Here is a 23,210-nt window from a genome sequence, read left to right as displayed (position 1 = left end):
ATTATGACACATCAAGGCCCTGCTCTAAATCCCAGTGATTTGGGGTAAATTGGGGTGATATGCTACTGTGTGTTGTTGAGCTGTGACATGAAAACTGTTGTTTACAAAGTCATTGCCTCAATGAAGCTTCTCTGATATGATGTCAGTTTGTTTGGAGCTGACTCAAAATTTTGACTTGAACTTTTAACTAATAGTTTATACGATGATGAGTATTACTATTTCAAGTTTTTAATTGCACTGTGAAATTCTGCTAGGACTCTCCTCTAAAGCTTTCAAAACACAACCAAGAGTCTACAGTCAGTCTAACAACTGGAGTTTTAAAACACCACCAACAATTAAGAGAGAAGTTTTTAGATTGATCCTGAGTCAGAAAGCTCATGGCAAGCAGAGAAATAAAGATTTTAGCCAACAGCATTATATTACAGCTAGTGTGAGCTTTTTAACTAACTTAACAAAATCAGGAGTCTCCAACTTCAGTTCTTACACGGTCACAATACCAACGGCACTCAAAATCCATTCAATAATGAAAAATCCTATAATGCTATAATTCAGAGCTAAAAATTAAATGACCATTTTAAAATTTGATCCTGCTCATTGTGTGGGCAGACAGCTTTGAAGTAACTGGTGGATGTTTTTGTCTTTTGACTGCGCTAGGCTAGCAGCCTCCCTTTGCTTCTAGTCTGTGTGCCCAGATAAGGGAATGCATTCAGATCCACAGATATGAAAATAACCTTGTCACCTGACTCTGATTGAGACAAGGAAGACATTTGCAGATAATAGAGACTGTTCGTTTAATAGCAGCCAGAGTGATCGGGCAGCGAGGGGACGACAGGCTGGGGGTCAAAATGCACTCAGTTTTATTGGATGGATGTTTTATTGGGAACGTGGTTCATCCCAGAAGTGAAGGTTTTCTGTGTCATTTCAATTGACCTTAATACACTGAGGGCTTTTCAGGATGGGCAGGGGAACGAGGTGGGGATTGAGGGGCAGCGACAGACCTGGTTCAGTAATAAACGGCCCCTCATTACCGGATAGAAATATAATTTGGGCCAAAACACTTTAAGTGGAGGTTGATTGATAGGAGAGAGGAAGCAGAACAACACATGCAGTGGATGTTTCTGTTTCACCTGCCCTCACCTGTCATACATTCAGGACATTGTCTGACACAACATACTGTATTGTCCAGTGAAATGATTTATTATTGACTCTCTTTTGTATTCAAACATTATGCCGTCTGCGTTCTTTATAAGCTCGACATATTCAAATGTATGCCACGTGAAAAGATAAAAGCATTCAAGAACGTGAAAGTCTCGTGTTGTTTTGATAGTTTACAGTAGAAACAAAGTGAGAGAAAGAAAAGATGACATGCAAACAAGATCAAGGACAAGATCGAGATCAGCTTGCCATTAGTTAATGGACATCAGATCATTCTTGAATGCACCAGACATTTTAACAAAAAAGCTAATTACAAAGGGAATGATATTATACATTAAACTGTAAAAAATGACTTGGCCTCCTGAAGGTTTGTTCAATCTAGATTAAATGTCTATGGATAAATCTAGTACAGACTGTAAAGACACCAATAAGTTCATACGTATATACACGGCTGCTTTAAAGTATTTGCACCCCTCAGAATCCTCTACATTTCTGCATAAAAATGACTGAAAACTAAGTCAGCTAAAACCCCTGCAAGCCGCTGTAGATGACAGATCAGCAGTTACTGGAAATAATTAGTTGCTATTCTTCCTGCACAAGGGAGTTACATCAGGTACTGAAAACAAGGATTCACATACTTTTGTAACTCACAGATATGAGCAAAGGATTTATTTTCTCGAACAAACAAATACAAAAGCATAGTATTTCTGTTTCATTTATTTGATTGGGGTCTGTTTGTTTCTACTCTCAGTACTTGTGTGAAGATATGCTGAAGTTCTGAGTCATACTTGTGCAGAGATGTCAAAAATCCTGAAGGGTGCATAAACTTTTAAGCGGAACTGTATGTGTAAAAGTTACTTCACCTGAATGTGACATTGTGCTTGTTCCAACTAGGCCTGATCATGTCAGCTGTGACCGTCATCATCCTCATCCTCTACTTTGTGATTAACACCTTTGGGATCCAGGGAAAGACCTGGATGGCCGAGTGCACCCCCATATACATCCAGTATTTTGTCAAGTTTTTCATCATCGGCGTGACGGTGCTGGTGGTGGCCGTTCCTGAAGGCCTCCCGCTTGCCGTCACCATCTCTCTGGCCTACTCTGTTAAGGTATGCAGGATGGGAAGTGAAAGGAGTCATGAGAGATGGAACATTAATTCTCTCTTCTCAGAGTCATGTGACAGTCGTTGAGGTTATAATAAGTGCAGCGTCGTTTTTTACTTTTTTAGAAAATGATGAAAGACAACAACCTGGTGCGTCATCTGGATGCTTGTGAGACCATGGGCAACGCCACGGCTATCTGCTCCGACAAGACGGGGACGCTGACTATGAACCGCATGACGGTGGTGCAGGCGTACATCGGTGATACACACTACAAGACTGTCCCCGACCCAGACGCCATCAAACCAGAGACCCTGGAAGTGATGGTCAACAGTATCTCCATCAACTCGGCTTACACCACCAAGATCCTGGTGAGGCCTTCACTGTCCCTGTTGTGCCCAGTCTAAGTTACCAACCATTTATTGTTAAATAAAGAATAGCTACAAGAAAGGAAACAGTTTAGAAAGTAGGATCCTACTATCCTACTTGATAGACGGGAGGCATAACATGAACAGTGGAGCTTCAGTCTTCCATCAGTGTCTGCATTGGATGTGTTCAGGTACAGAGCTGAGTGTAGGTGAGGTTGCTATCCCCAGATCCCAATACACTGTGGTATTTGCAAAAATGTGCTTTGAGTCTTTGTTATCTACTGTTTAGCTGAAAGAAAACACTGTGTAGGCAGCTGGGTTGATTAAAACAGGATTGTATCTGTTCTGTCAGACGTGAACGACACAGCTGAAACTCTCACGTCAGCTTCTGTTGTTCTCTGAGTTGGTTCATATACAGGCGAGTGCTTGTGTGATTAAATTAACACACATTCAAATTAAGCACAGCTGAACCACTGCAGATCTACTTCTGGTGCTCTTGTTTATTTGTGCTGACATGAAACTGATGAATCTTTAAACTCTGATCACTTCAGCCTCCTGAGAAAGAAGGTGGCCTGCCCCGCCACGTGGGCAACAAGACAGAGTGCTCTCTGCTGGGCCTGGTGCTGCAACTGAAGAGGGACTACCAGCCAATCAGAGATGAGGTTCCCGAAGAGAAACTCTACAAGGTTTACACCTTCAACTCCTCCCGCAAGTCCATGAGCACCGTGCTGAAAAATCCCGACGGAGGCTTTCGCATGTACAGCAAAGGGGCGTCAGAGATTGTACTGAGGAAGTAAGACAAGATACAATTAACTTAAAAACCTCCATATGTCCTAGCTACTTGTCTGCTAACCTCCTCTCCTCTCCTCTCCTCTCCAGATGCTCTCGTATCTTGGACGCCCAGGGTCAGCCTCGCATCTTCAAGCCGAAGGATCGTGATGAGATGGTGCGCAAGGTGATCGAGCCGATGGCGTGCGACGGACTGAGGACCATCTGCGTTGCCTACAGGGACTTTCCTGCCGATGCCGGAGAGCCACAATGGGACAACGAGAACGAGATCCTGAATGAACTCACCTGCATCGTTGTGGTGGGCATCGAGGACCCTGTCAGACCTGAGGTACAGCACAGTTAATGCTTCCTGTAATTAACACTTGTTGTTGGGTTATGTCTGGATGATTAATGACCATCAGCTGCTGTCAAGAATGTGATTAATCAGCAGTATGCTAGGGAGTCATTAGACGCCATATTTCACCATTTGCAGGCTTCAGCAATTGGATTTTGCTTAACTTCAGTAAACCTTTATTGATGCAACATCATGTCACAATATTGTCTGTCATCCGGTTCTTTTTCAGTATCTGGATGACCCCAAACTAGAAAAAAATAAAGACAAAGCCAGAGAGTAAAATTATCAGAGCAAAGAAAAACGTCACCGATATTTGGAGTGGTGTGCTCAGTCTACATGATGTCAGGGCACACACAGCTAAACAGAGACCATGTCAGAAGGTTTACTATGATCTGGGTCATAGCATATCTAAAACAAATCTAAAACTGTTACATTTAAATAAAAACTCGTACTCCCCACCAGTCTTTTAGAACAGAAGAAGCTACTTGGATGAGTGGTGAAACGTCTTTGTGAAAAACTCAAACAAGTCCAGGTGCCTTTAGATATGATCCAGTAAGAATGCAGTGCTTTTAACAAATACCTGTAGAAGATACACAGCTCATACTGGAAAGATAATATGTCTTCTATCTCCATTACAACATTAACTTTATGTCCACCTTTCAAAACACAGTCACAACGTGTTTGCCTGACAGAGTGTGAATCTAAAACAAGATAAAATTATTAAAATGATCCAATGCAGGGGTTAAGAAGACGCCTATGATAACAGTGTGTTTTAAGAAGTAAACCTGTGACTGAATGCTGTTCCTGATCAGTCTGTTCTGGTACAACATGACCGCAGGTTGCAATGTTTAGATTTACCAACTAGATAAAATTGTACATCTGTTACCACAACAAACTAAAGCTCTCATTAAAAATGGAAACAACTGTCATCATCTATGAGAAAGACTATTCTCTTCAAGATTTGTCACTTGCTCTTTTGAACTGAAGTTTATTAATAATGTAGTCTGGGAGAGCAAAGAGAGTTTGATGCTGAACAACTAGTGTCATTATGGATTGGAAACAGCTCTTATTCCAGCTGTTTCCACCTGTTCTAAATCTCCACACTAGAGGGTGAGGTGGAGGGCCTGTAACCCGGAATCTCTTCAACTAATCTGTCTGTTGTACTCAAAGCCATAAATTACTTAAAAGGAGATAATGGCTTTGTAAAGCTCCCTCCTCAAAGATATTTCATAATGTTGCACTAATAGCTTTGTTGTTTTGATGAACAGTAGTAAGAGCATGCCTGCAGTATTACATCCAGTCTGTTCACATCATAAAATAAAGAAACATCAGATCTACCTGATAATCAGAGATTGTGTTCATGGAGCTGAAATCATCTACATTAAGAGCTGAACTGATCATTACAGACTGGTCATGACTTTATTATATTTGTGTTACAAGGCTGCGTGTTGACAGAGTGGAGGTAAATGAACATTCTCCTAACATAAAGACTGAAGTCAGACCTGGCCAGGTGCTCAGTGGAGTTAAATGAAGCCTGTAATGAAGCTCAGAAAGCGTATGAGCTGCTGCCTGCTGCTTTAATGTCAGAGCACAAAGATCACTGACAGGATGGAAATAACTGGAGAGCAGCAGGAGTCAATCAGCAGTTCAATGCCGACCCCTTCATAACCTGTGATGGACGCACGACTCGTCCGAATATTTTTAGGCTTTTGGCATTAATTGATTCTTTCTGTTCTTACTGTGCAGCAGCATGTTTGTAACTGTGACCAGACACCAAACAAATACTGAATAAGGACGGATACAACCACTTGCAGTTAATGATTGGAGTCCACTTGACTCTCTGGAAGACGCCCGTCATTATGTCAGGATACAACACGACTCGACTCTTAAGTAAAGCAGCAAATCAGTGGATCCCAGCTACCAGACATTTCTTCTGTTTGTACGATTCGTGTGATTTACAGAGGCCCTTGTGTTTGTTGCCTTAAAGTGTCTGATTGAACTGAAGATGTTCACAGATCTCATGTATCATAATAATAATCCAGCCCTGTTCACTCAGGTCAAAGCTCCGCTCTGCATGAATCAAACAAGTGGTGTGTGTATGTATTTCTAAGCAAACAAACAGGACCCCCGTCGGTCTCTGTCAGATGCCAGATTGTATCAGTTGAACCACCTGGTGAGCAGAGGAAGCTGCCAACAGCTTCCTGATGGTCAACTGACCATTAAGTGACCATGAACCCTTCACAGGTGCCTGTATATACCTGCATGTCAACAACAGTGGGTTCATAGGTAGAAAGTGCTGCTGTTGCAGGATGAGTTAGGACACTTGTAGACCTGCGGCCATATAAACCTGCAGGTCAACATCCTGGGAGTTCATTTATTTTGGCAATGGGTGTTTAATCTGGAATGTTTAATCATCATTAATCTGTGACTCAGACAGAAATTTCTGTCATTCTGTCTTGACCTGTGAGGTTGTCTATTGTGACGATGCACAATTTATTTTATTCTCTCCCTCTTCCAGGTACCTGCGGCCATTGCTAAGTGCCAGCGTGCAGGCATCACTGTACGCATGGTTACTGGAGACAACATCAACACTGCCCGTGCCATTGCGACCAAGTGTGGCATCCTGCTGCCCGGAGAGGACTTTCTGTGTCTGGAGGGCAAGGAGTTCAACCAGCATATCAGAAACGACAAGGGAGAGGTGAGACAAGTTCCATAAGACGAATTAAAATAACTCCACATGAAGCACTGACCACGGGATGTCTCCAGAAATGTTTCAAAACAAGTGAGCCTTGATAAAATCATGTTGTCCCAAACATGTCAGTAAGAACTTCCACACCTACTTTCACATCCAGGGAATCATGTGCATCTCTTTAGAGTTCAGAGATTCAAGATGGTTACTACATAGAAGTTGTATTACCTTCTGTAATGGTAAAGTTTGAAGAGCAAAAACCACATTTTCATATTTACGTGAAATATTGTTGAATCAGACTGTGTGTTAAGTTGGCAATTTATGTCACTAATCAATAGTTTCTTTCTTTTTTTGTTCTCTTTTACTGAAAAATAAACAATGTTCACAGTTTTAAATTACTTCAGACTATAAATCTCTACCATAATTTCATATTAAATGTTGGCCAACATATTACTGACACAGATATATCAACAATAAGCAACAGATTTTTAGTCTATTGTGGTTTAATCAGTAGCTGCTTGCTGAGATTGTTCTCTACATCAAAAGTAAACATTTGTTTTCCTTTATCCAGGGAATAATGATTTAAAATTTAAATGTAAGAACTCACAGCTCAATTTATTGCTCATGGTTCTATGATATGAGGGTTTCTCTACAAAAGTGGATTATATTTTGGGAGTACTTGATGCATAATTTGTTGTGTAAAAAGTTCAACTATTTATTGCATGTTTAAATTTTTAGGTGGAACAAGAGCGTCTGGACAAAGTCTGGCCCAAACTGCGCGTTCTGGCTCGTTCATCCCCGACAGACAAACACACTCTGGTTAAAGGTGGGTTGCTTCTAACTGGGATTTAATGTTGGTTGATATGCTTTGTTTAGCCGGCTGTATGTTTGCTCGTCCTTGTGAACGACGTGAATCATATTAGCCAAACTCTGACTGATATGCAGTATATATGGACCGTCCATGTTTCTATAAATATTCATGCAGCCACTGAAATACAGATTCTTTCTTGTTCCACTCTGTTGATCAGGGATCATTGACAGCACAGTGGGAGAAACGCGACAGGTGGTGGCAGTGACAGGAGACGGTACCAACGACGGCCCCGCCCTCAAGAAGGCTGATGTTGGCTTTGCCATGGTAACTACTTCTTTGTTCGACAGCTCTTCACTGCTTCATTCTTCAGTTTTCTCTGCATGATTACCAAAAGAAAAAAATAAACCTTTAAGTTAATTACATTTCTAATGCAGCCATGAAATAGGTATTTTCTCCAGACCTCACCCACTAAAACTCTTGAGTGTAATACCATGGATTCATTAAGGCAGCTGTGAAATGGAACAATAAATCAATAAATCCTTCATCATGGTCCCACTCTGTGAAAAACAAAGACAGTAATGTGGTGGCAGACTGACAGGGAGGGTTTGTATGCGTCGTCTTGTATACAGTATATAGTAAATAATGTACCACAAACAATATTATCAACCCTGATCTCGGTCCTTTAAATGATCTCCTTGATGTTGTAAGTTTTTTCCTATCTAGTTCAATTTGCATGTTTATAGTATATCACTATAACTTTTTGCGAGCCATGCAGGTTTATTTTTATAGATACAGATGTATTTTTCAGACAAATATTAGTTTCTTTTTTTTCTGTTTTTTTCAACAAAATATGTTTTGAAGTTCAGTTAATTAAATGCCGTACAGTCTCAGTATTGTCAGTGCATGTTATTTGCAAATCTGTCAATAAGAGATAAAGCTTTTTACCATTAAGAATATATATACACAAAGGACAAAGGACAAACAGACAAAGAGACTGAATGAAACCTGCTGTAGCTCTGCTCACTGTGAGTGTTTGTCATGAGTGAACGAATCAGCAGCTGATTTCTGTTAGTTCAATTAAGATTCACTGCTGGTTGGCATTAGAGCAGATAGAGTTATACTAAACAGATGATCAGCTGATCAGAGCCGATACAGGCCTGTGGATGAGCCCAGTAACATCAGCTGACTCCTCTGTGTTTTGTTGTGACCTTTATTTACTGAGGAAAGTCATCTGAACACCAGCGTCTCCTGCAGGCTGCTGAGCAGCTGCTGTGCTGTCAGACATCACCCTGACAATAGTTCCTCCTCCTAAACACAACAAAAAAACACTCTGTGGATTTAAAGCAGTGACCTTTGAGTCTTAATATCTCCCGTTTGGAATATTTTCAGCTTGCTCTGGAGTGTCCCCATTCAATTATTGCCTATTTAGCTGGAAAACACAGAGCGACCCACTTCCATCTGTTTAGGAGAGTCTGACTGTGCATAGTTAACACTGAATCCCTGTTTTATTATTACCACTGTGTCAACTGAGTAGTCCAAAACATTCTCACTCAAAGCTTTGAACAGTTTAGCTGAAAAAGGGTTTAACTCAAATATAGTGATGGTCACAGGCCAGGGAGTCCTCACCAAGAACATGAGGCGAATAAGAACCACCCATCCATTATCTATTATCCTTAGGCGGTCGTGGGTGGCTGGAGCCTATCCCAGCTGTCATTGGGCCAGTGAATAAGAACCATCAGTATTTATTTCAGTAGTAAATTTCAACTAAATCCACTTTGGAAGCTGAGCACGAGGACTTTCCCTCTCCTCTCCTTGTACCTGTCACACTGCCCTGCATGTTCGGCACAGTAATGCTGCTGAGGTGAGACAGAAACCAGTTACCCTCAGCTCCATAAAAAGATAATCACTTGTCCATCTCTGGGTCCCAGCTCGTCATTTTGGTCTCGGGTAACCTGAGTAGCCCATGTCACAGCTGAGGTGTTCATGCACATTTATTTAGAGTCAGTGTTTCCTACTTTTTTGGCTTGTGACCGTGGGGTCTCATCAAAGAGAAGAAATGTCTTCTTGTTTTAGCATAGTCTGTGTCTGTCAGTGGTAGGAGGTAGTAATTTTTTTGTACTTTCCTGCCTTATTAATCTCTTTATGACCACTGATTTATCTTTTGAGCTCTTTTGGAAGATGGGACTTTATGTTCTGGCTTTGCTGCCTGGGTAGAAAGTACATTATTACCCTCATATCAAATAAATTTGTGGTTTGGACTTTAAAATCTCTGGGGCTTTATAGATTTGTGACGCAGGCCAGTGAGTCTGATAGTTTGAGAGCACTGCTTTAGACCCAGGAGGAGATAAAGGGTACCATTAAACTGAAAATAGAAAAACGATCGGTTGTCATTTGGTTTAGTTCTGCAGCACAGATGAGGTTGATGAGACAACGACAGGACTGATGGTCTTATTCATTATTTTTCCATCTGATCATCCCTCTCTGCTTCTTGTCAGGGAATCGCCGGCACAGATGTGGCAAAGGAGGCATCTGACATTATCCTGACTGACGACAACTTCACCAGTATTGTCAAGGCCGTCATGTGGGGGAGAAACGTCTACGACAGCATCTCTAAGTTCCTGCAGTTCCAGCTGACCGTCAACGTGGTGGCCGTGATAGTGGCTTTTACCGGCGCCTGCATCACTCAGGTAAAACCTCTGAAATGAATGAGTGGATCACACCATTCATTCATTCATTCATTTTCTGTAACCGCTTGTCCTCTGGAGGGTAGTGGGCGGGCTGGAGCCTATTGTTGGCACCAGGTTGTAAATATGATGGAAGTGGAAACCAATCATTATCCTCACATGGTGATGTGATGAACTGTTGGCTGTATAGTGATAAAATCCTCCACTGGATGGATTGCAGTGACATAGATCAGCTTTCCATCTCATAACAGGTCAGTTTTTTAATTTAACTTATGACCAAATACTTGAAAAAGCACTTCTTATAACTAATGATATTCACATTGCCTTAGCCGTACTTAAATCTAGTTGCAGCTTCATAAACTTAAGTTACATGGTAAACATGTTTGGTGGTATATGTCCTAAATAAGTATGGTAGCATTGTAAATGTTAGTATTTAGCTCCAAGCATTGCAAAGTCAGTGAGTTGCCAGTATATCTGTAGACTTTGTCCGTTACCTATGTTCAGTAGGTACGCTAGTGTATGCATTTTAATATAACAGTCCTGCATTAAATCTTAGCTTCATTACTGCTCTAATGTTCAGTTGATGTTGAAACAGCGTCAGAAAGGTGGTAATTCATCAAGATGATTATTTTGGAGGATGTTGTTTGTGGGGCTGTTAAATATGAAAGTGGTTTTGTTGTTTAGCCTGGCCCACTGACTAAAATGGGGTTGTCAAAATAGTAGAAACATGTGTCGGAATAACACAGTACAATACAATACAATAGTGCTACAAACAGCTTCCTCCAAAATGAAAACACTGAATCAGTAGCTCTCTATTATTTCTGCTATTTTAAACTAATGCTGAATACCAGAACATTCATGAAGCTAAGATTTAGCGTATGAATGTTACATTAGAATTCATTCGTTTTCACTCGTATATCTAAAGAACTACCAAGTGAGTGTATATTTTATTTGACTCTGTATCTTGAAGTTCAAATCTAAAAGATAATATTCTAGTCTGACTTTTTACAGTTGAGATACATAAAACATTTATATCTTGTAGCTTTAATATCATCAGGTTTAAATATTTAAGTTCTCTCAGCCTGCACATTCTGAGGTGAGGACTTGATCTGGTCAACATTTGTAATTCTTGGATCATGATGTGTACGTCATTACAGTGCCAATATGGAACACACAAATAATGTGTTTTGAATATCTGAGATATTGCCCTGGGAACAGTTTTTCTCTCGAGCCATGAATTAATTGAGCATTATTGCTTTTGTCTTTTTCTTCATCAAACCAAATTGCACATGGGATTGTACAGCAGAGACTACAGTAACTTAATATCATATTATGTTACATAATATTATCTTACATATTTGCAAGAGGTCAGCTGCATAAAAGCAAACCTGTGACAAGCCTAACGGTCTCTTATAACAGCCAGTAGCTGTTATCTCCTCTACTTTAGAATACTGCACAGACTCACCACAGACTATAAAGATAGATAATTAGGAGCAAACAAATAATAATGTGTGGAGTAAATTCATTGTGTATCCACAGGATGCAAGCAGTGCATTCTACCTTCTAAAGGTAGCATTATATAACATGGAAACTGCTCAAAAGTTCCTTATGTGTTGCCTTAACATTGCAGAGAGGCACACCTCAAGTGAGTGTGACGAGGTACGAAATAGATTTTATAACATTTTTCCCCGAGAGACCAGAAAAAAAGTTGATTAAAACAACAAACTTTTTGAAAAAGCATGAAATAACTTTTGTCTCATCGCTGTGTTTTGATCTCAGACTCCACTGTGTAAAGCAGCGAGAGAGGATGCTGTATTAGATTAATGGAACCGTCTATATTTTGATGGTTTAATTAAATGTTGAGGCATCCTGCTGTATTTGATACATCTGGTCACACACTGTGGAAACACCTGTAAATTTTTATTTGATCCAATCTCCGCAGAAACAATAAACAGTGCGTCAGTTGAGATTTCAGTGTGACCGTTTGACTTTTTCTTTGTTTCATAACGTGTCTCTAATCAGGAAACCAAACTCCTGAACAAAAAAGATCTTGGGGCTGTGTATTAATTGAAAGGCTCACAGCTGGCAGGACAGATAACTAACTCGACCACAGAGCGGAGTAGGCCTAAGATTCAGCTTGAAACCATGGCAACGCATCACCATCATAATCCTGAAATATAACGGGGACTCAGCAGGTCTGTGGTCTCTGTGCTGTGATTATACTCTCTTATCATCCAACGCTTGGTCACTCGGCAACTGAAACGCTGGCAGTGATCATTAAGAGATGATTTATGTCTTTGTTGTACATACAGAGGACAGACCCAGGGGCGTTCGCTGGGTTTCAGGGTGGAGGGAGTCCAGTGAAGTGTGTGTGTGAATGTGTTTTTACTTTATTGCATGCATCTAAATCAGTCAAGCAATTTATGCTATACACATTAATGTTCTTGTAATAATTGCACTATAAGGCTGACGATGTATTGTACTTATTTTTAGCTATGCATTCACATCATGCCTCCCTGCATGCACTGTTTATCTTGTACTCTGTGTTTAAAATCGACTACCCGTGAGAAACCTGTAGGTCTTGTACGACTGAGAAACTACCTGCAATGTTGCTGCTGCCATTTTTGCACAAGCTGTAATTTCCACCAGATAAACACAAAGTATGCAAGAAGGCTGCCACAGCCACACTTAAAGGTGTCTAGACCAAGGCTGGGAAAAACGGACTATTCAGTTTATTGTTTAACCAATCTTTAATCAGTGTTTTCACTTTGCTAAATCTGCTGCCTTCTTGGCTGGGTCAAAACTGGAAAAGAGTATTTTTTACTGGGTTAAACTAAGGATAAATAAAAATAAATGTTGCAAAAACTTTTTAAATTAAGAAAAACAGCACATTAGTAATTCCCTTAGTTGTGGTCTCTTTATTTCTTCTGAACTGTCTTTTCATGTGGCTGTCAGCTGGCCACTCCACTCTCCCAGGGCATACGCCTGTGAACCTCATATGACTCAGCTTTTTTCTCTTCTCCTCTGTCATTACTTGCCAGGTCGATTTCTGAAACCTGATATTCATTTGTAAATGTATAAAGTAAATACCTGTAATGAATGTTGTACTTATTTGTCACTGGCTGTGTGAGCACAGCTGAACTTGTTTGCGTTTGCGTGTAATTAGAGACTCACACACGACTGACCAAGAGGACAAGACATGGAGAAACCTGTTCATTTGTTTGACTGCAGACAAACCCATTATTTAATGATCACTACATCGTTTGATAATGTCCATGAACATACAGACACTTATTTAAAACTGACCAGTAGGATAAGAATGTGACACAGACAAAAAATACCTAGTAGTATATTTAGTTTATGTCCCTGTCCTGCCCAGTAGAAATGACACTCTGGATGAAGCCACCAGCCTAAATGTACTGTAACGCTCTGTGTTGGTCTGGAATTGGTCCAAAATCCAAACCCACTATTGGCTGCAGATGTTACATCATCATAAAGGGACATGTGTGCTGAGACTAAACGTTGTGCAGTTGCAGAGAAAGCTCATGCAAAGACACAGATTTGCTCTGGGTGACTTGAATTGAGGTGTAGAGTAATTTTTTGCAAGCTGAATATTAAATAATTTAAAAAATTTTCATGTCTGTAATGTTTTATGAATGTACAGAGATGAATGAATGTAAAGATCAAGATTGAAACCTTTCATTATTTATTAATTGATTCTATTTATTTGTTTGCTCATTTAAATTTATAATTCCTCCTGTGAGTTAAAACTCCTGACGTCTGCTCCTCCTCCTGCAGGACTCTCCACTGAAGGCCGTCCAGATGCTCTGGGTCAACCTCATCATGGACACTCTGGCATCTCTCGCTCTGGCCACCGAGCCGCCCACCGAGTCTCTGCTTTTACGTAGACCCTATGGCCGCAACAAGCCTCTGATCTCCAGGACCATGATGAAGAACATTCTCGGCCACGCTGTGTACCAGCTCGTCATCATCTTCACCCTGCTCTTCGCCGGTGAGTTAAACATAGGCAGTTAAATGTTTGTGTAGTGTTTGTGGAAAATGTTTTGACTGGTGTCTTTTCCTTCATTGTTCTTCAGGCGAAACGTTTTTCGACATCGACAGCGGCCGCAATGCTCCACTGCACTCCCCGCCCTCAGAGCACTACACCATTGTGTTTAACGTGTTTGTCATGATGCAGCTCTTCAATGAAATCAATGCCAGGAAGATCCACGGAGAGAGGAACGTGTTTGAGGGCATCTACAGGAACCCCATCTTCTGCAGCGTCGTGCTGGGCACCTTCGCCCTGCAGGTAACCTTCTGTCATGAAAAGCAGAATATATAAAATAATGGGTTCAATACCATAAAGGAAGGGAGGATGCTGTCACACAGTGTAGCAGTGGCATGTCAACCAACTGAAAACAAGTGACTTATTGTATGACTTTAGTAATAGAGCTAAGCTAACAAGCTAAGATGAATAATCATTAGCCAGCTTGGAGAGTTTTATTTTCCCTCTTCAACTTTTTATCAAATTGAAAGACTCGCAGTAGAGAAAAGCTCTAGGAGCTATTTTTACTGCCTAACTCTAGCTAGTCATTTGGAACTGAAAAAGCCTGGATTAAATGTCTTCAAGAAGTCCAGCAATCCTTGTTTTTCTGGATATCTAGGTCAATTAACAATTTCTCAGAGCATTTTTCATATTTTTAACTCCCCTAGATTGGAAACCAAAGATCTAATGACCAGACGCTTTAAATGAGAATTCAGAGACTATTTATTAATTTTCTAAGAATAAACAAAATCCCACAAAAGAACCAAAACCAGGAACGCGTCCTCCATGGCTCGCATGTGGACATCAGCCTCAAGCCCATTGGTTCCTACTGTCTTTAATAACACTTGTTACGACCCCGGCTCTTGCGAAGCAACACAGGTGACAAAGAACCTCCAATGCAGCCAAAGTAACTTTTATTGTAGCCAAAAGTCAAAACCAAGGATCGCAATGAAGACAAAAGGTGGAGCCTGGTGGTATTGCAGCAGGCCCAAGCTGCAGTGCGAGAGAGAGAGAGTGTGGGTGGAGCTACCCAGAACTCTTAAAGGCCTCCAAACAGGTGCCAGAGATCAGGAGGGAAACGATGAGGAGGAGCCTCTGATCACCTGAAAACTTAGAGAGATTAGAGAAAACTTAGAGAGATTAGCCTTGGACATAACACACTACATAAATAAAGCTTACTATTTACTATTAGTGCTACTATTTCTCAAACAGAAGAAAGACTAATTTCAGCTGCAGATTAATATACATTAGGATTTGTAGTGAGTCAGAATAAACTGACTCAAAGATGTATCAGGTGGTGGATAAACAGACACTTCTTGTTGCGAAAATCGTTGGGTCTTTTTGTTGGAGTTGTTGACCAGAACAGAAAATGAAGTGTTACCAGACTAATCCCTCAAGACTGTATCATCACACTGCTAAGATGTGCTGTATGTTCTTTTTCCTCCTCAGATCGTCATTGTTCAGTTCGGAGGGAAACCATTCTCCTGCACAGCCCTGACCATCGACCAGTGGCTGTGGTGTGTCTTCATCGGTGTGGGAGAGCTGCTGTGGGGACAGGTGAGGAAACAACCAAACACACCAACCAGAGTCCTGAGAATAAACAGTGTTAAGAGGTGGATGCACGAGGTTTGTGGCAGCAAACTGTTGCCTGTCACACTTGCACTGCTGCAGCGTTGCCATCACTACCATCGCCATGGTAATGAGCTCAGCACATGAAAGCAGTGCGACTTCTGTTTACGAGCTCGGAGGGAAAACAAACCCAGCGTGCCAGTCCCTCTGTGGACACACTCACCATCACATGTATGATCCTGTTAGCACACGCACGCACGCCCACACACACACACACACACACACACACACACACACACACACACACACACACGGGATTTGAGAACATACGTTAAACAGAAAAGTTGAGGTGTAAGAAGACTGTTGGGTTCAGTTGGAGGGCACAGACTGAGAACAGGAAGACTGAAAGATGCTGACAGAAACAGGCTGATCTGAGGTCTATGATTTATTTCACAGATAAAATGTCTTTTTTTATACCAGAAGGAGAGAGGGGGAGAGGAAGGTGACAGAGATATAAAAAGCTCAAATGCAGCTGCTGTAGGAGGAGGGGTGTGTGTGGGTCGCCTCTAATCCAGTACATGTGATATTATGACATATGTATTAGAAGTAAATTGACTTTTAACTTTCAGTGTTGTATCAGTTTTAAGAATGTTTGCTTTTTAAACTTTTAAATAGTCTTGTATTTATGTGTAGCTTTTCTAACTGTTGGTACTCAGAGTGCCTTACAGTCACAATGACACCTATACCTATTTGTTCACACAAGCACACACACATTCCCTACGCCAGTGCTCAAGGACACATCGGCATGTGGGTCATTTTCCAAGGACTGAGCTACTACCTACCTACTGAGCCTGTAGCAATACATGTTTTACAATTAAAAACTTTAATTAATAATTAAACTGATTCGTTTGCAATGTAGTTAAAGCTAAAATTATTTTATTAGAAAGTAAGTTGTCAAATCTCCCTTGAAACTCAGACAAAACTTGATGCTGATTATTGCTGGTCAGTAGTTTTATGAATCTGTTTATTCAAATGAGATCAATCAAGGAAGTCTGTAAGGCAGAGGTAAAGTTATGCTGTCCTACGCTTTACATTATACAAATGAAAAGCATCTTTTATCCTAAACACCTGTCTTATACACTTGCATCTTTCAAACTTCAGTGACACCACTGTAACACAAACTCAGTCTGGGTTAAGTATTGCAAGACACTGGACAAATAAACACAGCCAGTGAACTGATGTTCAGCATGAATCAGTGGGTTGATGTGTTTCCTCCGTTTCCTCTCAACCTCAGCTGATCTCAGCCATCCCCACTCACCACCTGAAGTTCCTGAAGGAGGCGGGCCACGGCAGCACAAAGGAGGAGATCCACGAGGAGGAGATGACAGAAGGCGCAGACGAGATCGACCATGCTGAGATGGAGCTGAGGAGAGGCCAGATCCTTTGGTTCAGAGGTCTGAACCGCATCCAGACGCAGGTACGAATGCTGAGGTTCACCATGACATCTGAACACCAGTCTGTTGTTATCACTAAATTTGCTTTGCTGTGAGGTCAAATTACCACACGTATGATGGTCATAGTAGTTGCTATTACTGTTAAGGTTAATTTATTGTTTGTGGTAAATTATCATGTCAGTGAATTTCTGTTTAAACCTCTGAAGCTGTTAAATTAATTCCTGAAAAGAAACACTAACTTTTCTATTCAACTCCTCATTGATGGTCCTGTGGTACAAAGGCTGGAACAGAACCAAGAGCAGAATCAGCTGTCGCACACTGTCCCAGCTGAGACGTTAATCCAACGAATGCCTTATTAAATCTCTAGTTTAGAATCACTCATAGTTAATCCCTTTGTCTCTGTGACACTTCAGGCATCTGCAAAGAAAATAAAACTGGTGACGCACAAATAGCATGTCATATAAGGCAGTTGTTCACAAGACCGACTGAAAACTACTTCAAAGTACAATATTTGTCGGCTGATGCTGTTAAAGTGACAGAAGGAGAGAGAAGGACGAGCCTCAGCTTACCGTCAGTGGTACTAATACGTGACCAGTCACACTGTGACCTTCATATTTTAGACATACTGTATGTCCACACATTTTGTGTTGTGGTTGCTTTGAGTTTATTTAACAGGCTGTATTTTGGATTAGAGGGTACTGCTGTGGACTATCTTCTGAACCCGATTTAACTCTTTAATATTTCTAGAAGAAGCTGCTTAGACTCTGACTGGACCCAACACACTCTCATATTTAAAATTCAGTTCGGATTGATATCAAAGTTAAACGTTAAACGTTTACCGTCTCAGCACATGATGAACAGGTTAGTTGTTTGTGTCTCCACATTCAGTCACGTGTTTGAGTTAATGGATGAACGCTGCAGCATGTGTGAAGGAAAAAAAATAAAGACTTAACACGCTGCAGCTGTTGTCCAGTTAATTTCACACTCTGCTGCAAAGCTTCAGTACAGAACCACTCCATTAAAACACAGAAATTAAAGACGGCAACCAGCGCGCAGCGAAAAGCTTATTGGATATTTTCATTAGTCAGTAAACTCATCAGTCACTCTGTCACTAAGGGTTCTTATTTAGTGTGTGTTTTTATGCAATAAACCTGAGTGAAAACAGAAAATTGAAAACATATTGGAAAACAGGATTTAGAACAAGTTCTGAGAGACCATGAATGAGTCGGATCAGTACATATAAGAGAAATCATCAACATCATGTGTTTTATATAGTTACATAAAAAAACTTTGAACTTTGTACTATTCCAACTTTGTAATATAGTCCTCTATAAATTAGGCGTCTGCTTTTCTAGTAGCTACAGTTAGTATTTAAGATAAATTCTTAATATTAATGTGGATAGATGATGACTGGTCACATTATAATACACCTTCTTCTTGTAGTGTAATGGCTCAGACTGACAAACTGCTACATTACATTTATAATTCTACCTTAGATTGTGCCTTCACCAGTCTCTCATAGTTTGTGACTTGGCTGTGTGTCTGCATGTGGACAGATCAACACTTGCTGAGCACTAGCATGTCCACAGGCAGTCCCATTCACTCCCTATGGGCTTCATTAGCTTCGATGCTAACACCTACCTACAGTACCAGTAGCCAGTGGGTCTGCTCCCACACACAAAACACACACTCTGAGAGGTCAGATGTTTTATCCTCAACAGTGGACTAACTTGTAGTTCTTGTAGCCAGAGGGCAAACACGTCTAAATTAGCAATAGCTAATATTTTACCTCTGTAGGTGCATTTGTTCTCACTCAGACGTTTGTTACATACACAATCATACACAGTGTTCTCATTAAAAGGCAAAGAAAAGAAAATATAAGCAAAAGTAAGGCAGTATAAGAAGATATATGGCAGTATAGAGAAATAGTTTACAATGATATAGACAAAAATAAAACAATATAAAGTAATAGATTTTAGTGAGGTACTGGTTGTTATGGCAGTCACTAGGTGTTCCCTGGTCAGGATATTCTGACATTTTGATATTTTGCCAACTTTTAATGCCGAGAAATGAACTGATAACTTACTTTTTTTATAATTTTATAATTTATTCATGTAAATTGACTCTAAACATTGCAAGAAAGCAAATTCTGACAATTTATTTTTTCACAGTGTGTCCTTTAGAGCCATACGCTAACAATAAGTCTGAAAACAACACTTGCTACCTTCTTCCAGTAAAACAAACCTCTGTCTTGAAGGGGCTGTTTTTTGCAACACGGAGAGTCACTGTCTGTTTAACAGTGTTCATAGAATAGTTACCAAACCATAGAATATGGTGAATTATGTCCTTAGCAATCCTATTGTCCTCCGGGTCAAATTTGATCAGTCGAGGGCTATAGTCTGCTCTAACATTTTATTATAATAATGTCACGGCTCATAATGATGAGCTTATCAGATATACCAGAGGAGTCAGCAGCTCCCCTCAGCTTCACATAGATTTTTAGTGAGTTTTAAGTTTTGTTGTTGTTTTCAGTTGCAGTCATGAAAAGAAAAAAATAGTGCACAATCTGCTCAGCACCAGACAGATCAGAATTAGAACGTCTTTATTATCCTTGCACACAGTACAAGGAGAGTTAAAGTCATCTCCTCTGTGGTTTTGTGTAAGAGCAAAAGAAGACAGTATAAAAACACAAATCAATAAGGTGCAGATAACAGTGACACAGTATATAAAAAAACAACACTCAACGACAACTTGACAGCGATAAATAGGTCAAAGCACCAGGAATAGACATGTATGTATATATTTATTGAGTCCGGAGGTGCGAGCTTTCATCGCTCTGTAGCGCCTTTCATAGAGAAGAGAGAGACACAGTAAAACATTTAGTGGCTAAAAGATCAGATATCAGTCAGAGCTAAGCCAAAATGAACAATAATGGAATAATGTAAAGAAGAAACTGTTCACCAAAGCAACTTAAAGTTTTATGATATATCTTGTTTCTGCTGACCACAAATGGCTCAGAGCAGGTACAAATGGAAGGAAGTGTATGGCGTTTGATAATAACCTTCACCTGGTTCTCTTGAAGTCACTGAGAGGAGGATGTCATTTTAGAAGACACAGAAACAAAGCTCTTGTCCTGTTCGTGCTGTGGAGACAAGAGGAAGCTCTCTTTATGACTGTGTATCTGTAATATCAGTCTGTCGTCCTCCTGGGATGGGAGGATGAGGGAATGGAGGGGGAGGCAACGAAAGGCTGCAAGCTAATTAGGTTCTTATCTCTCCACGCTCCTCTTCCTGTCCTCCTCCTCTCTAATCCTGGTGGGCAGCGTTGTGCTGCTCAACGCCTCAACAGTCAAACACAGTGGGGGAATAATTGGTACAAGGAGCACCTCGCTGCTGAAACTTTATCAGTCTCTCCGAATGACACATTTCTCCTCTTTTCCTGTTTCTGCTCCGTCTCTCAAAGTGCTGCCAGGCCGATTCAAAAGTCCTTTCTTCATTGTTCCAGTTTTGCCTTCATCCCCTCGTTCTATCAGAGCTTCTTATGGACTTTAATGTTTTGTCACTGACTGAATGGCAGCTTTCGTTCTTCACGCTGCTCTCTCTCAGACTTCTCTCCTCCGTCCCGATTGCCCTCTTCCTCCTTTCCTTTATTTATTTTTCATGTTCTTGCGTGTCTTCAAGATTTTCTTTCTGCTGTAACACAGATTAATGCTGTGAAGGTTATTCCACTGGGGTTGTGCTCCATTTAAAAACAAATTTTCATTTAGTAAATGCTGTAAGGTGTGCATGAAACACTTAACAGCAGTCACTCTTAATATCTTAATGTTCCTGTGTCCTTCTATCGGTCAGATCAAAAGCTAATGATGTCTCCTGAAATGTCAAAACCTGGACTCTAGAAATCATTTCAATACTTAATTTCTCAAAGTTTCAATATAAATGCTGATACATTGTCTTGGTATCACCTTAGAATAACCTTAACTGTATCTGATGTGTAACTGTCACATTTATGCAGGTGTAGATACAAAAGAAGTCATTACAGTTAGATTTAATTAGATGATGCTTTTACAGTTTTGCTTGAGTCTAGAATAAAACCATCCTTACAAGCTGAAATATGGTGAATATCTCAAGCCGCAGGTGCTTCCTCATTAATCCAGGGTCACATAACGGACAGCTCTTGTTCTGGCAGGTTTCTCCTCTGGTTGCCTCCTTACTGTATGAATAATCTGCATATTAAGATCTAATCATGAAGGTGGCTCAGTGGAGCTAATGAGAACACTTATACGAAGGTCAATGATATCTGTGGTTTCATATCATTATCCTTATAATTTATCCAGATACAGATCACAGCGTAATATGAGAAACAGACTGAGAATCATTTCTGTTGCGAAAACCACATTCTTAGACATTATAGAGATACTGCTTTAGTGGAGACAGTTTTGGCTTTGCTCTGTTAAATGACTTCTTCATGGCCAAAAATAAATGTTGTTTAATTCTAGTTGGAGAGACACAATACTTAACCAAACGTTATCTGTGTAGAGCCAAGCATCTAACAGATTATCGTTGTCATCGTTTTCTGTTTTCTCGATCTAACACCATAAACTATCCAGATCTGCTCATCTTTGTGACTGTACTTGAAATATCTCTCCTGTCTGTCTGAATGAAATAATCTTATCACTGGTTTTCAAAACCTAAACAATCAAACAGCCTTAAAACTCTCTCTAACCTTTCCGAAGTCTTTTCCTGTCTCCTGTCCTGTCTTCTTGCTCTGTCTCTGCTGTCTAACAGTCTGTTGTGGCTGATCTTCCTTCAGATGGATGTGGTCTATACCTTCCAGACGGGCCAGGCGGCGGTGCCTGGTGCCCTGCGCCGCCAGCCGTCTGTCGTCAGCCAACACAATGACGCCACTGCCGCCAAAACTCTCTCTAGCCCCACCCACGTAGGGCTTAGCTCCTCCTCCTCTCTCACCAACTCGGCTGGGGCCCCGCCCCCTGCTGCTGCTTCCTCCTCCACTGCAGGCAGTGAGTCGGTGACTGGAGGCCAGCTAACACCACGCTTCACTGGGCTGGACTCTTTTTCTCTGTTTGAACTGCACGAAACACTGAATGTTGCATGGCCTCACGCTTCCTCTGTCATTAGCATGTGTCTGCGTGTCCTCATCTAATCTGAACTTAATATTGAAACAGGAAGTGTAGTTAGAGCGTGCTCACGAACATAGCTGAATGGAAAAGCAAAATGAAGTTAAACTGTTGCCCACCGTCTAACGTTGCGACCTACTTCTTATTTTTATAATTCTGTGAGTTGCAAGAAAAGACATTTCTGGCAGCATTTAAAACTGAGCAACACATACAGTGTGTTGCCAAAAAATTTTTTTATAGTAGCACCACTAACAAAGCTCTTCTAATCTCTTTACAATAAAAGCCTCCCAGAGGTTTTCTGGTGGTAAGCTTTTAAAGTGAAGCAGCAGAAAATTCTCAGTTTACATTTGCAGTAATTAAGACGAAAAAGAACAAAGCTCTGAAATCTCAGCAGGAAAGCTACAAGTACAGAACTATAAATACTAAAGAGATGGTTAGATATGAGGTACAGACAAATGAATGGACGAGATAGTTAAAAAAATTGTTCTATATTTTGGAAAATACATCTTTCAAGCTCTATCCAAGATTCAAACATATCACTCTCTGACACAAATGCAACCACAGCTGTTTTAGAAATGACTGCTGCATATGCCACCATCAGAAAGTATTAGGAGAACTTGCAGACATCCATCTCCAGCTCTGTTTCCATGTGTTTCCTCCTTCAACTTCCTCTGCTGTAGCTGTTTCTTTGTCTTAATCTTTCTTTTTTTTAATGCCTTCCATAAATTCCCTCTCAGCCTTCTGCTTCTCCTTCTGCATGTTGTGGAGCTTTAAACTCTTAACATCTATTAACCCTGATGAGACTTGCTGCCTGACGAGTCAGGCACAGATAACAGCTGTTGCTGCACTTGGCCACGAGAAGAAAAAGAGGCTGTGAATCCTTCTCATTCGTGATAGCGAGGAGGGAAAAAAAATCCCCTGTCCTATTTTCTTTGTTGTTGTTATTTATTTATTTTTCTTTCCTTTTCTCTGAGGCGACAGGCTGGTCACGAAGATAATTTTATGGGTTAATCCTGAGCAGGGTTAAATCTGTCAGGCTCAGCAAGTCTCTCATGGTTTAACAGCCAAGAGCTTTTTA

The 23,210-nt window shown here is 40.6% G+C and overlaps 1 protein-coding gene across 5 annotated transcripts in view; it reads left to right on the top strand.

The window, feature by feature from the left end:
- The window catches only part of LOC311487018 (plasma membrane calcium-transporting ATPase 1-like), a 99,242-nt gene that overhangs the window by 66,382 nt on the left and 9,650 nt on the right, over positions 1-23,210 (top strand). For all 5 annotated transcript variants that reach the window (XR_014699015.1, XM_084543101.1, XM_084543102.1 and 2 more), the window contains 12 exons: positions 2,050-2,264; positions 2,384-2,626; positions 3,175-3,416; positions 3,503-3,740; positions 6,265-6,444; positions 7,174-7,261; positions 7,464-7,570; positions 9,742-9,933; positions 13,729-13,942; positions 14,028-14,239; positions 15,425-15,532; positions 16,839-17,021. Coding sequence is in view for 4 of the 5 variants with exons in the window: in XM_084543101.1 (XP_084399227.1) it covers positions 2,050-2,264; positions 2,384-2,626; positions 3,175-3,416; positions 3,503-3,740; positions 6,265-6,444; positions 7,174-7,261; positions 7,464-7,570; positions 9,742-9,933; positions 13,729-13,942; positions 14,028-14,239; positions 15,425-15,532; positions 16,839-17,021 (2,222 nt within the window). In the remaining variant the exon portion in view is untranslated. The remainder of the gene's footprint in view (positions 1-2,049; positions 2,265-2,383; positions 2,627-3,174; positions 3,417-3,502; positions 3,741-6,264; positions 6,445-7,173; positions 7,262-7,463; positions 7,571-9,741; positions 9,934-13,728; positions 13,943-14,027; positions 14,240-15,424; positions 15,533-16,838; positions 17,022-23,210) is intronic.

This window comes from Chelon labrosus (assembly GCF_963514085.1).
Source record: "Chelon labrosus genome assembly, chromosome: 4".
In the NCBI taxonomy this organism is placed as follows: Eukaryota; Metazoa; Chordata; class Actinopteri; order Mugiliformes; family Mugilidae; genus Chelon; species Chelon labrosus.
Note: the sequence above shows the minus strand (reverse complement) of the source record. Positions and strands in the feature narration are given on the sequence as shown.